General features: G+C 45.8%; 1 protein-coding gene across 1 annotated transcript in view; it reads right to left on the reverse strand.

Annotated features, from left to right (window-relative positions):
• The window catches only part of LOC129827695 (phosphatidylinositol 3,4,5-trisphosphate 5-phosphatase 2B-like), a gene marked incomplete in the record, with an annotated part of 29,802 nt that extends 16,470 nt beyond the window's left edge, over positions 1–13,332 (reverse strand). The window contains 9 exon segments of the mRNA XM_055888770.1: positions 88–188; positions 273–387; positions 562–816; positions 1,097–1,186; positions 2,048–2,135; positions 2,259–2,399; positions 2,553–2,833; positions 9,150–9,213; positions 12,694–13,332. Coding sequence (XP_055744745.1) covers positions 88–188; positions 273–387; positions 562–816; positions 1,097–1,186; positions 2,048–2,135; positions 2,259–2,399; positions 2,553–2,833; positions 9,150–9,213; positions 12,694–12,830 — 1,272 coding nt within the window.
• Between the last annotated feature and the right edge of the window lie 917 nt (positions 13,333–14,249).

Here is a 14,249-nt window from a genome sequence, read left to right on the forward strand (position 1 = left end):
AACAGCAAAACATTAAAGTACATCTTTTTTGGACAGGACAAATGTAAGGGGGCCCCTGCATACAGCTGAATGTAGAACTTTATGTACCCTTGCACTCTCAAACATGAGCTCCCGTGGGTTGTTGTGATGACTGTCCACGACCATGCGCAGCTTGGCTGGGCTGCTCTGGAACTTGACTAGCTGCAGAACTGAAAAATAGGTGAAGCATTTCAGATCACTGAAGTTGATCAAACTCAGTCAAATAACATTAGATGGCGTTGTCGTTCTCTTACTCCGTTCATGTGAGACCGTCTCCACTCCAAATGACCCGGCCTTCCTGTCAAACAGCAGCACTCCTGTGTCCACATCCAATGACACTGTCTGTCTGCCGTAACGCACCATCTTAATCTAGACACACACACACACAGACAGAAGCACACACACACACAGAAGCGCACACACACACACACACACAGATGATGAAAAATAGGAATCACTGTACCTCAAAGATGGTCAAAATATGACTAATCAGCTGGTATACCCCCTTAAAAGTATGAAGTGGCCCTTGTTGCTCTCTCTCACCTGAAAGGAGTGGACAGGTAAGGGCCTGGAATGGTTCTTGGCTACAGGGACTGGGGCAGGGACAGGGGCTGAAGCTGGAGCAGGAGCTGGAGCTGGAGCAGGGGCTGGAGCTGGAGCAGGAGCAGGGGCTGGAGCTGGAGCAGGGCCTGGAGCTAGAGCAGAGGCTGGAGCTGGAGCAAGAGCGGGCTCAGGTGGAGGGGCAGGCTGCACAGCCAGGTTGTGATTGGTCACAGCATCTTGAAGAGCTTTCAGCACCTGCACAGTAAGAGCATAGAGAGTGTCAGACTGTATAGACCAGTGGTCCCCAACCTGTTTCGTTTCCTGTACCGCCAACTGAATTTTCCTCTGCCCCGAGTACCCCTGAAGTACCCTCCATGAGCATTTTACCAGTCATAAGTCTTCTCAAGTTCCCTCTATTGATAATCCAAGTACACCCAGGGCTCCTAGTACCCCTGGTTGGGAACCACTGGTCTGGACCATGAAACTAAGACTGACATGTATTGGGGGGGTAGTGTGTGAGTATGTGGGTACATACCCTCTTCTCCAGGGAGGAGAGCAGGCTGACCAGGACAGAGATCTTACACAGCAGGCTGTCCAACTCCATGTCTGGACCTCTACCCATGTTCTGAAAGGAGGTACATTAATATAGTGAGTAGCTGTGAGCTATGTGGAATACAGATGGACATACACTAATTGTGCAAAGCATTAGGAGCACCTTCCTAATATTGAGTTGCACCCCCCTTTTGCCCTCAGAACAGAGTCATTTCGTCGGGGCATGGACTCTACAAGGTGTTGAAAGCGTTCCACAGGGATGCTGGCCCATGTTGACTCCAATGCTTCCCACGGTTGTGTCAAGTTGGCTGGACGTCCTTTGGGTGGTGGACCATTCTTGATACACACGGGAAACTGTTGCGTGTGAAACACCCAGCAGTGTTGCAGTTCGTGACACAAACGCCTTGCACCAACCACCATACCCCATTCAAAGGCACTTAAATCTTTAGTCTTTCCCATTCAACCTCTGAATGGCTCACATACACAATCAATGTCTCAATGGTCTCAAGGCTTAAAATTCCCTCTTTAACCTGTCTCCTCCCCTTCATCTACACTGATTGAAGTGGATTTAACAAGTAACATCAATAAAAGATCACAGCTTTCACCTGGATTCACTTGGTCAGTCTATGTCAAGGAAAGAGCAGGTGTCCTTAATGTTTTTTACACTCAGTGTTTTGTATATTGTACCCCAAGAAGGGAACACAGAGAATTTTTATTTTCAATTGGTGCACTAGAGGGCGAAACAAAGCAGGTATCCATATTTTTTTGTCTTCTTAGTTTGCAGGTCCCCTGTGGACCATAGTAGAGTAGACAGAGGGTTACAGACAAGGTATGACTGGCGGGCAGGACAGACAGGGCAGGACAGACATATAAGGACAGACAAGGTTGGACAGACAGGACAGGTCAAACAGGATATATCACAGAAGGGATGTACCTGTGGCTTGGCAGAGGTTAAAGGGCAGATGGGATGGTCAAACACTTTGGCCAGCGTCTCCAAACTGGACATGATCAGGTCAATCTCACTGTGGATCAGAGAATCCATTAAATTTTCTCCTCATGATAACCAACAAAGCCATCACATCCCAAACACCAAATGACGCAGATCACTTTAACTGTAATAGCAGTAATAACACGGTGAAACCCACCTGTTGAGCCCCTGGCATGCGGTGCCCAGGGTTTGGTGTAGATGGCGTAGGCCTGTTGCTCCTCTACGTAGACCCTCGACATCCAGAGGCAGCTCACTGCGCAGATACTCACTGAGCAGTCCAACCACCTCACCTGCCATGCTGTGAAACCAGGGGACCACAAACACCACTCAAGCAAGTTGAAGAGAGATGCCACAGGAAAGTGCTAAAGTACTTTCATCTCTAAATCCCCAGACCAATATTGCACATTTTGTACATCTATATACTCTTGGTGTGTGATGGGGACTTCTGTACCTGGATGTGTTGAGCTCCTGTAGCCTGTGGAGGAAGAGGAGGTGTGGTGACGGGTTCACTGGGAGTCCAGCGGGGGGAGCTATACTGACCGAGACTGGGAATGGGCTGGGACTCCACACCAGCCCTGGCTTCTCATCATCACCTGAGCTCTCATCCCCAGGCTCCATGTCCCTCCCCACAGGGTACAGCAGAGGGGTGACCAGACCCTTATGGGGGTGTTGGTACCCCAACACCAGGTCCCCCAGTGTACGGAAACAGTTCACCTGCACCCCCTGAGAAGTCTGTGGGGAAACATACACACAGACATACACTGAGTGTACAAAGCATTAGGAACACCTTCCTAATATTGAGTTTCACCCCCTTTTGCCCTCAGAACAGCCTCAATTCATCAGGGCATGGACTCTACAAGGTGTTGAAAGCGTTCCACAGGGATGGTTGTCCATGTTGACTCCAATGCTTCTCACAGTTGGGTCAAGTTGGATGGATGTCCTTTGGGTGGTGGACCATTCTTGATACACACTGGAAACTGTTGAGCGTGAAAGCCCCAGCAGCATTGCAGTTCTTGATACAAACAGATGCCTCACAAATCCTCAACTGACAGCTTCAATAAATAGTACCCACAAAACACCAGTCTCAACGTCAACAATGAAGAGGCCAGGGATGCTGTTCTTCTAGGCAGAGTTCTTCTGTCCAGTCTGTGTTCTTTTTCCCATCTTAATATTTTCTTTATATTGGCCAGTCTGAAATATGGCTTTTTCTTTGCAACTATGCCTAGAAGCTGCCAGTTGAGGACTTGTGAGGCGTCTGTTTCTTAAACTAGACACTCTAATGTACTTGTCCTCTTGCTCATGTAACGGATGTGAAATGGCTAGCTAGTTAGCGGGTGCACGCTAGTAGCATTTCAATCAGTTACGTCACTTGCTCTGAGACATTAAGTAGGGTTGCCCCTTGCTCTGCAAGGGCCGCGGCCTTTGTGGAGCGATGGGTAACGATGCTTCGTGGGCAACCGTTGTTGATGTGTGCAGAGGGTCCCTGGTTCGCGCCCGTGTCGGGGCGAGGGGACGGTCTAAAGTTATACTGTTACATTGATGCTGTTGACCCGGATCACTGGTTGCTGCGGAAAAGGAGGAGGTTGAAAGGGGGGTGAGTGTATCGGATGTGAAATGGCTAGCTAGTTAGCGGGTACGCGCTAGTAGCATTTCAATCAGTTACGTCACTTGCTCTGAGACATTAAGTAGGGTTGCCCCTTGCTCTGCAAGGGCCGCGGCCTTTGTGGAGCGATGGGTAACGATGCTTCGTGGGTGTCAGTTGTCGATGTGTGCAGAGGGTCCCTGGTTCGCGCCCGTGTCGGGGCGAGGGGACGACGTAAAGTTAAACTGTTACATTCAGTTGTGCACCGGGGCCTCCCACTCCTCTTTCTATTCTGGTTAGAGCCAGTTTGCACTGTTCTGTGAAGGGGGTAGTACACAGCGTTGTACAAGATCTTCAGTTTCTTGGCAATTTCTCACATGGAAAAGCCTTAATTTCTCAGAACAAAAAAAGACTGACGAGTTTCAGAACAGCAGAGGGGTGACCAGACCCTTATGGGGGTGCTTGGTTTCTGGCCATTTTGAGCCTGTAATCGAATACACAAATGCTGATGCTCCAGATACTCAACTAGTCTAAAGAAGGCCAGTTGTATTGCTTCTTTAATCAGAGCAACAGTTTTCAGCTATGCTAACATAATTGCAAAAGTGTCTTCTAATGATCAATTAGCCTTTTAAAATGATAAACTTGGATTAGCTAACACAACGTGGCATTGGAATACAGGAGTGATAGTTGCTGATAATGGCCCTCTGTACGCCTATGTAGATATTCCATAAAAAAATCTGTCTTTTCCAGCTACAATAGTTATTTACAACATTTAACAATGTCTACACTGTATTTCTGATCAATTTTATGTTATTTTAACTGACAAAATGTTTGTTTTTCTTTCAAAAACAAGGACATATTTAAGCATTAAGGCCCGAGGGGGTGTGGTATATAGACAATATACCACGACTAAGGGCTGTTCTTAAGCACGACGCAACGCAGAGTGCCTGGACACAGCCCTTAGCCGTGGTACGTTGGTCATCTATCACAAACCCCCGAGGTGCCTTATTGCTATTATAAACTGTTTACCAATGTAATTATAACACTAAAAATAAGTGTTTTGTCATACCTGTGGTATACGGTCTGATATACCACGGCTGTCAGCCAATCAGCATTCAGGGCTCGAACCACCCAGTTTATAAATATATATATATATATATATATATATAGAACCTACACAACACAGGTGATCATCATGTACTTTAACTGAAAAATGGCTGTGGATGTTTTGAATGTGACTGCATGTCTCCAGAGCTCCTCGTGTCTGGAAGCCAAATGACCTGGATATACTCAGAAGGGACAATTGGAATAGAGGTGCTACTCTCCTAGATCCTGGAGGTGCCAAACAGAAGCCATGGCCCCTCACCTCTATTTGAATGGCCAGTACAAGAACCACATCAAACACACACCGTCCAGCGGGCTGCAGAAACCCCTACTATCCCCACAGGCCAGAAGATGATGTCACAACCACCCACCCACGTCCTGGTAACTGCCAAGGTTGGCTGCCATGAGTCACAGTGTTCCAGCAGTTTACTAGCCGACCTCTGTGTCCTGAGCCAGTCTACCATACACACCCGCTGCCCGATATAAACAGCACTCCAACAGACAGACGCCTCAGACATGTACAGTAAACACGGAGGGGGAAACACACGTTCACCAGCCATAGACAAACTCATTAAGGTGCCAGTCAAAGACACAAAGAGTGTTTACACTAAGTGCACTCATAATACCCACAATGCTGCGGGCACAGACCTATTAGATGTCACGGACAAACTCAGACACAGAGCCCACGGGCTACTCACTGCAACACCGCAAAACAGAGAAGACATGGTCATGTACATCTTCATTTTAGAAATGTTTGTTTTCCTCGTGTGGTTTGATTATTTGGTGGGGGGCAGACATTACCTGCCCCAGCTGCCAGGGACTTCAAATGATTGATGCATTTTTTCGAGGAGCTCTTAAAAAGTGATTATAAAGTAAATAAGGACAGAATGACACAAGGAGACAAAAATGGCCTCACTTTTTGCTCATAATATCCCTCTATTTAAAATAACTCTCTCAGAAAAACAAGGAAGCAACCCCCGTAATCCCTAATGGTTTCAAAGCCAACGAGACAATGTGCTTATTGGAGATTTTAGTGACTTCAGGGGAAAACAAATGAAGCTGCGATACAGTATGTGGACGAAAGCCCTGATCTGAAAATAAAGTATTTGAGCTGTTGTCTTTGGACTTGTGCACCTAGTCACGGTGAAGGAATGTACAGGCTGCCTGTAACGTTTTCGTTTTTGTGTGTTTTGGTCCTGATAATAATTAGAACCAGACACTGCAGCTCTTGAATTGAGTCGTCCCCAATAGTTACTGTGTCTAATACACACACATATAACCGCCACACACAAAGCAATCCCAGCCACCCCTATCCTCTGCCCGGCTAACCCTCAACACACACATCCCTGTCCATGACACACACACAGACACACTCAAAGCACAAACAGACCCAACCCCCTTTGGCGCACTGGTCAATGACCCAGTGCCAGGGTAGCGCAGGAATCTGTGACACACACACACACACACAATTTCTCCTCTGTGCAGCTGAGGTCATGCTCGGAGCATGTGGCAACATGGCAGAAAGAGATGCTGTTCAAACAACAAGGTCTGTAGCAGAATGAGCCCAGTATGTCAACACAAGATGCTTCCTGTTTCCATTCAAACAGACAGCACAACTCTGTTGTCGTAGAGTAACGATAACAACTACACTATTGTACTACACATTCTTTATCAATAGTGGTTGCTACAAGAGGATACTGTTGCGCTTGTACATGTAGGCTACAGTATATTAGCTTATTTACCAGGCACGTGCACAGATAAGGGTCTACCTGTGCCCAAGAACTTGCGCCTTTACCCTCCCACTCGCCAAGTGAGTTTTGTCCTTGTCTTGCTTCTTGCTAGCTTGATGATAGTTGTTTGTACCCTTATAGTACTGTACATAATTAAACCATTTATATATACAGTCCCAGTCAAAAGTTTGGACACTCCTACTCATTCAAGGGTTTTTCTTTAATTTGACTATTTTCTACGTTGTAGAATAATAGTGAAGACATCAAAACTATGAACAGTTGATGTTGAGATGTGTCTGTTACTTGAACTCTGTGAAGCATTTATTTGGGCTGCAATTTCTGAGGCTGGTAACTCTAATGAACTTATCCTCTGCAGCAGAGGTAACTCTGGGTCTTCCTTTCCTGTGGCGGTCCTCGTGAGAGCCAGTTTCATCATATTGCTTGATGGTTTTTGTGACTACACTTTTACGGTTTGACTGACCTTCATGTCTTAAAGTAATGATGGACTGTTGTTTCTCTTTGCTTATTTGAGCTGTTCTTGCCATAATATGTACTTGGTCTTTACCAAATAGGGCTATCTTCTGTATACCACCCCTACCTTGTCACAACACAACTGATTGGCTCAAACGCATTAAGGAAAGAAATTCTACAAATTAACTTTTTGCAATACACACCTGTTAATTGAAATGCATTCCAGGTAACTAGCGCATGCAGCTGGTTGAGAGAATGCCAAGAGTCTGCAAAGCTGTCAAGGCAAAGGGTGGCTACTTTGACAAATCTCAAATATAAAATACACTTTGATTTGTTTACCACTTTGTTGGTTAATACATGATTCCATAGGTGTTATTTCATAGTTTTGATGTCTTCACTATGATTCTACAATGTAGGACCAAGTTTGGGACATCCTGATCTAGAGAGTTTCCCAACCCTGGTCCTCCAGTACCCCCAACAGTACAGCTTTTCATTACAGCCCTGGACAAACACACCTCATTCAAGTCATTGAGGGCTTGATGATTAGTTTACAAGTTGAATCAGGTGTGCTTGTCCAGGGTTACAATCAAAAATGGATAATTTCGTTACCATTTTGGCATGTTTTTTGTTGTTGTTTTGTTATTACATAAAACAACATTCATGCCTCCCGAGTGGTGCAGTGGTCTAAGGCACTGCATCGCAGTGCTAGCTGTGCAACTAGAGATTCTGGGTTCGAGTCCAGGCTCTGTTGCAGCCTGCCGCGCCCGGGAGACCAATGGGGCGGCGGACAATTGGCCCAGCGTTGTCCAAGTTAGGGGTGGGTTTGGCTGGCAGGGATGTCCTTGTCTGATTGCGCACTAGCGACTCCTGTGGCGGGCCGGGCACAGTGCACGCTGATACGGTTGCCAGGTGTACGGTGTTTCCTCCGACACATTGGTGCGGCTGGATTCCGGGTTAAGTGAGCATTGTGTCAAGAAGCAGTTGGGTTGGTTTGTGTTTCGGAGGACGCACGGCTCTCAACCTTTGCCTCTCCCGAGTCCGTGCGGGAATTGCAACGATGAGACAAAACTGTAACTACCAATTGGATAACACGAAATTTGGGAGAAAAAGGGCAAACATTTTTTTTTAAATAAACAAACACAAACACAAATAAAAAATAAAACAACATTCATAAAGCAAACATCATCACACAGCAAATACTTCAAAAGTGTGAGCATTTGTTGCAAAACAGCGATTTTTTTATGAATATTGACCCGAAAACAACATTTTGAGGGAGTTGGCCATCATTAACAAGCCACTGACAGAGTTGACAACGATACTCAAAACATTTTCAATACAAACATTTCTAAAACATGGAAAATTATTCATTTGAAAATCCCCAATAAAAACATTACAATTTTATCAGATCATTCAACATAAATAAATCTGACGGAGTTGACAACTCATTTAAGTCATATACACAGTAGCAATTTCATTTTTCCTCAGTTGCTTTATGTTTCTAAAACCTTATTAAATCTAACATATTTGAACCAAAATTCATATTATATCTTGATCTATCAGGCAGATGGAGTTGACAGTTTGTGGTTGTGACCATGGTGATTTCAATATTGTTTGTTTAAATCTATCAAAAGGAGAGAACTTTACAGACCATGAGCAGTCTTGTGGCACTACAATGAGGGGTCCTTATGGTATAGCTGCCCCTGCTTATTCCTGATTCATTTAGGATTTTAGACATATTGACCAAATCTCCGGACACATCGTTTAGGAATCTGAGTTTTGAGAGAAATGTTCTTTAAAGTCCCAGAGGGTTATTGCAAGAAACTACATAAGATAATTGTTCAGTTAATATCTATTATTGCCCGTTTTTAGAATTCTAAACACTTTTTTGAAGGGTTTAAATTTGGGATCCTTTGCTCCAGACAAAGGCATTTCCAGGCATACTGTAGAGCTGACATGGAAATGAATAATATAGAAAGTATTTAGAAAATTCCCAAAACAGATCTTTTCCCTTATAAAATTCTCCTAAAATATTTAAGCTCAAATATATATCTTTTTTTGTAACTATAAAAACAAAGTTTCCCTGTCGGACAAGGATTGCCCCGACTTTCAATGTGAGTGGGGTATGGAAACTCAAACATGAACTTTAATGATGGTCACTCACCTGAACAGCTAATAGGCCATCTACATCAGGAAGAATACGATAAGTGTGAACGTGCCGTTGGAACCTGAAAAGGGGAAAAGAACATTTATAAAGGTACTATGAACTCCAAGACATCACTACAGCACTATACCACTGCCGTGGGACAGAAATAAACAGCAAAACACGCTTTAAAGTAGGAAGAGCAGATGTGCTGCCCTTGTTAAAAAATACTGCAACTTTATAAACAACATGCCAATTTGTTGATGGTGTGACTCATTTAAGTGGTTATTTTAGCAACTTCACAGTCCACTGCGGTAGCATGAGACTACATGACTACCCACACACCTACTGTTTTTACACACCACTGTTTACTCAAGCTACAGCTACACAAACCGTCATGAGGGGTGTCACTCGCCTGAAATACATGTGGGCTTCATATTCCATAATAATCACTTGGTAGTAAAATCATACCACTAGTCTTTGTCAAGTATCCAATGGATAGCTAACTTTTATCTCTACTCCCTCGCACGACCTTGAGACACAGTACAGTAAATGCCTGTAACTCCCCCTCTGTTAATAGCCCTCTGTTGAAAGCCTTCTGTTGAAAGCCCCTTGTTGACTTGTTGAAAGCCCTCTGTTGAAAGCCCCTTGTTGAAAGCATTCTGTTGAAAGCCTTCTGTTGAAAGCCCCTTGTTGACTTGTTGAAAGCCCTCTGTTGAAAGCCTTCTGTTGAAAGCCCCTTGTTGAAAGCCCTCTGTTGAAAGCCCTCTGTTGAAAGCCCTCTGTTGAAAGCCCTCTGTTGAAAGCCCTCTGTTGAAAGCCCTCTGTTGAAAGCCCTCTGTTGAAAGCTCTCTGTTGAAAGCCTTCTGTTGAAAGCCCCTTGTTGAAATACCCTTGTTGAAATACCCTTGTTGAAAGCCCCTTGTTGAACGCCCCTTGTTGAACGCCCCTTGTTGAACGCCCCTTGTTGAACGCCCCTTGTTGAACGCCCCTTGTTGAACGCCCCTTGTTGAACGCCCCTTGTTGAACGCCCCTTGTTGAACGCCCCTTGTTGAACGCCCCTTGTTGAACGCCCCTTGTTGAAAGCCCCTTGTTGAAAGCCCCTTGTTGAAAGCCCTTCGTTCAAAGCCCCTTGTTGAAATCCCCTTGTTGAAAGCCCCTTGTTGAAAGCCCCTTGTTGAAAGCCCCTTGTTGAAAGCCCCCTGTTGAAAGCTTGACTTTGTGATGCCTGGTAGAAAAGCACACGTACAATTCATCTAAAATGAATGTTTATTTCCCAGTAATGAAGTTAGAGAATATTCAAAGAAACAGTAGACCTGTATTGATGTGGAGATTAGATTAGATTTAGACGGCAATGGTGTCTAAATTACATCTAGACACCATTGCCCTAGAGAACACAAAGAACAATATATACCTCGGCCTTAACATCAACGCCACACGTAACTGCCACAAAGCTTTGAACGATCTGAGAGACAAGGCAAGAAGGGCCTTTATGCCATCAAAAGGAGCATCAAACATCATTAGTGTACAGTAGGCCTGTATTAATGTGGAGAGTGTGGGAGACGGGGGGGACATCAAATTCCACATACCAATTAGGATCTGGCTAAAAATATTTTTCAGTTATAGAACCCATTCTCCTTTATGGTTGTGAGGTCTGGGTTCCGCTCACCAACCAAGAATTCACAAAAAAGACAAACACCAAATTGAGACTCTTGCAGACGCATGCAGAATTCTGCAAAAATATCCTCTGTGTACAACGTAAAATTACAAATAATGCTTGCAGAGCGGAAGTAGGCCGATGCCCACTAATTATCAAAATCCAGAAAAGAGCCATTAAATTCTACAACCACCTAAAAGGAAGTGATTCCCAAACCTTCCAAAACAAAGCTATCACCTACAGAGAGATGAACCTGGAGAAGAGTCCCCTAAGCAAGCTGGTCCTGGAGCTCTGTTCACAAACACAAACACACCCCACAGAGCCCCAGGACAGCATCACAATAATTGTTTTATTTAACCTATATTTACCAAGGAAAATCCGTTAAGAACAAATTCTTATTTACAATGACCGCCTATTAGACCCAAACAAATCATGAGAAAACAAAAATATAATTACTTGACACATTTGAAAGAATCAACAAAAAAGCAGAGCAAACTAGAATGCCATTTGGCCCTAAACAGACAGTACACAGAGGCAGAATACCTCACCATTGTGACTGACCCAAACGTTGACTATGTACAGACTCAATGAGCATAACCTTGCTATTGAGAAAGGCCGCCGTAGGCAGACCTGGCAGACCCATATCTACTGGTTGAAATACCACAGTGTGCCATCACGGCAGCAAGATTTGAGACCTGTTGCCACAAGAAAAGGGCAACCAGTGAAGAACAAACACCATTGTAAATACAACCCGTATTTATGTTTATGTATTTTCCCTTTTGCACTTTAACTATTTGCACATCGTTACCACACTGTATATAGACATAATATGACATTTTAAATGTCTTTATTCTTTTGGAACTTCTGTGAGTGTAACTTTTACTGTACATTTTTATTGTTTATTTCACTTTGTTTATTATCTAGTTCACTTGCTTTGGCAATGCTAACATATGTTTCCCATGCCAATAAAGCCCTTGAATTTAATTGAATTGAGAGAGAGGGAGCGAATGAGCGAGCGGGGGAGAGAGAGGGAGTGAGAAAGAGAGAGGGAGTGAGCAAGCAGCATGAGCAGCAGTGAGGCTCAGCTTTCAGGAATGCGTCTGGCTCAGGGCCGCTTTGCACAGAGAGCCATGTGGTCACAGCAGCTCCCTCCCTCTTCCAGGGGCCCCAAGGAAGACTGAATGAAGGAGAGAGGAGACGAGAGGAGAGGGGGGCAGGGAGCCCTAACCAGGGTTACACACACACTGGCCAGGCTGGGTTGGGCTGTAATCAGAACAGGGCAGCCTGACTGTTCTTGGGCTGAGCCACAGCCATCTCCCTGCCCACCGGCCCAGCTCAGAGTGAGACTGATGGAGATGACAGAGAGACAGGCTGCTGAATACAATGCAGACATTGAGACAGTCATTGAGACAGTCTATAAAACTTGTGAATATGAGGTTAGTTCCCCTTCTACTGACGTGTAGGGGAAAGTTACCAGTGTCCCGTGAGCAGGTGTGGGTCTGACTGCGAGCACCCCTGGGTTCATAATGACCATAAACACTCAGAGATGGAAAATAAGTGTGTGTGTGTGTGTGTGTGTGTGTGTGTGTGTGTGTGTGTGTGTGTGTGTGTGTGTGTGTGTGTGTGTGTGTGTGTGTGTGTGTGTGTGTGTGTGTGTGTGTGTGTGTGTGTGTGTGTGTGTGTGTGTGTGTGTGTGTGTGTGTGTGTGTGGTCCCGTGTGGCTCAGTTGGTAGAGCATGGCGCTTGCAACGCCAGGGTTGTGGGTTCATTCCCCACGGGGGGACCAGGATGAATATGTACGAACTTTCCAGTTTGTAAGTCGCTCTGGATAAGAGCGTCTGCTAAATGACTTAAATGTAAATGTAAATGTGTGTGTGTGCGTGTGTGTGTGTGCGTGTGTGTACTCACAGCAGACAGAGGGCGTAGGCTCCAGGCACAGACTCACTGTCCCTGACAAGGAAGCTGCCGTCCCTTCCAGCCCGAGCCAACAGGTCCTCTGCATGCACACGGGTGATGTCACGGTGGTACCACGCCGCCATCGCCATGACATCCGACAGTGTTGTTGTCCACCTGTCAGTCAGTGGAGTGTCTGTCTTTCCAACAGGGTAACCCACAGTAAGGTAGAAGGTCAGAGGCGACACACACAGTCTGTCTCAGACACCTGTGTCATAGCACCATGGGACCCTCCAATCAGGAACTCACGTTGTGCTGTCCTCTTGAGTGTTCACAGCTTCTCCAGCATCCTGGTCCTAATTAGTAAGGTCACTCAGGAACATCAACAGCAGCCCTTCTCATTTACTACAGGCACCCCCTCCGGGGTCTTACTGTGTTACGCGTCCTGTTGAGGATTGTTGCCGTTTTAGAGTCAGAGTGAATAACCCTCCCACAGATTTCTGTGTGTCTGTCCAGATTCCAGAACTACAGTTGCTTCCTCTTGATGAACTTTGGCCCACCTTGCTGTTAGTTCCCCCTCAGAAAGACACCGTCTCAGTGTGCAGGCTGCTGCCAGCCGGATGTTCGTCTCAGGCAGACAGAGCCCATTGTGGAAGAGAGAGAGAGAGAGAGAGAGAGAGAGAGAGAGAGAGAGAGAGAGAGAGAGAGAGAGAGAGAGAGAGAGAGAGAGAGAGAGAGAGAGAGAGAGAGAGAGAGAGAGAGAGAGAGAGAGAGAGAGAGAGAGAGAGAGAGAGAGAGAGAGAGAGAGATGAGGAGGAGAGAGAGAGAGAGAGAGAGAGAGAGAGAGAGAGAGAGAGAGAGAGAGAGAGAGGAGAGAGAGAGAGAGAGAGAGAGGAGAGAGAGAGAGAGAGAGAGAGAGAGAGAGAGAGAGAGAGAGAGAGAGAGAGAGAGGAGCAATGGTGCGTAAAGCCAACCACCCCTGGGGGCACTGACAGCAGTGCCTGTAGCCTCACCACAAACACCAGCAATGCTCCTGCCTGCTGTCCCCTCAAAAGCCCTGCATGCAAACAACACAGAAAAGAAGAACCAAAAGCAGTCAGTTAGCCACACAAACAAACCCTGCTGCACAGCCTGCTGTGGTGGATAGAAGTCAGCGCCCAGGCAGCCGTGCAAGAGAAACCAGACAAATTCAAATCATTTCCCAGTTGTTTTTCCATATAAGGGAAAGGGGGAACACCCTATAGAGTTCATCTGATGGTTGCAGTTCTCTGTAGATTTCAGTCTCTCTCTCTCCCTCTCTGTTTTCAGACGTAGATTCCAGAGGGTGGGTTGGGGGTGTTGGTGGGGGATGTCCAGGGTCCCTGGTTGGTCCTGTGCTGAGAGTGTTTTGGGGAGGTCCCATCCCCCTGGGGAAGTGTGTTCCGTATCTCTTTGGAGTATCGTCAGAGGAGGAGGGGAAGGGGTAGTAGAGGACGAGAGGACTAGCCCTGTTAAAGCACAACGCGGGCAGCACAGACAGAGGAAGTGACTCCCCACTCCAGATGTGAGTAAGAAGGAAGAGAGAGAGAAAA

This window comes from Salvelinus fontinalis, chromosome 29 (genome assembly GCF_029448725.1).
Source record: "Salvelinus fontinalis isolate EN_2023a chromosome 29, ASM2944872v1, whole genome shotgun sequence".
NCBI classification, from domain to species: Eukaryota; Metazoa; Chordata; class Actinopteri; order Salmoniformes; family Salmonidae; genus Salvelinus; species Salvelinus fontinalis.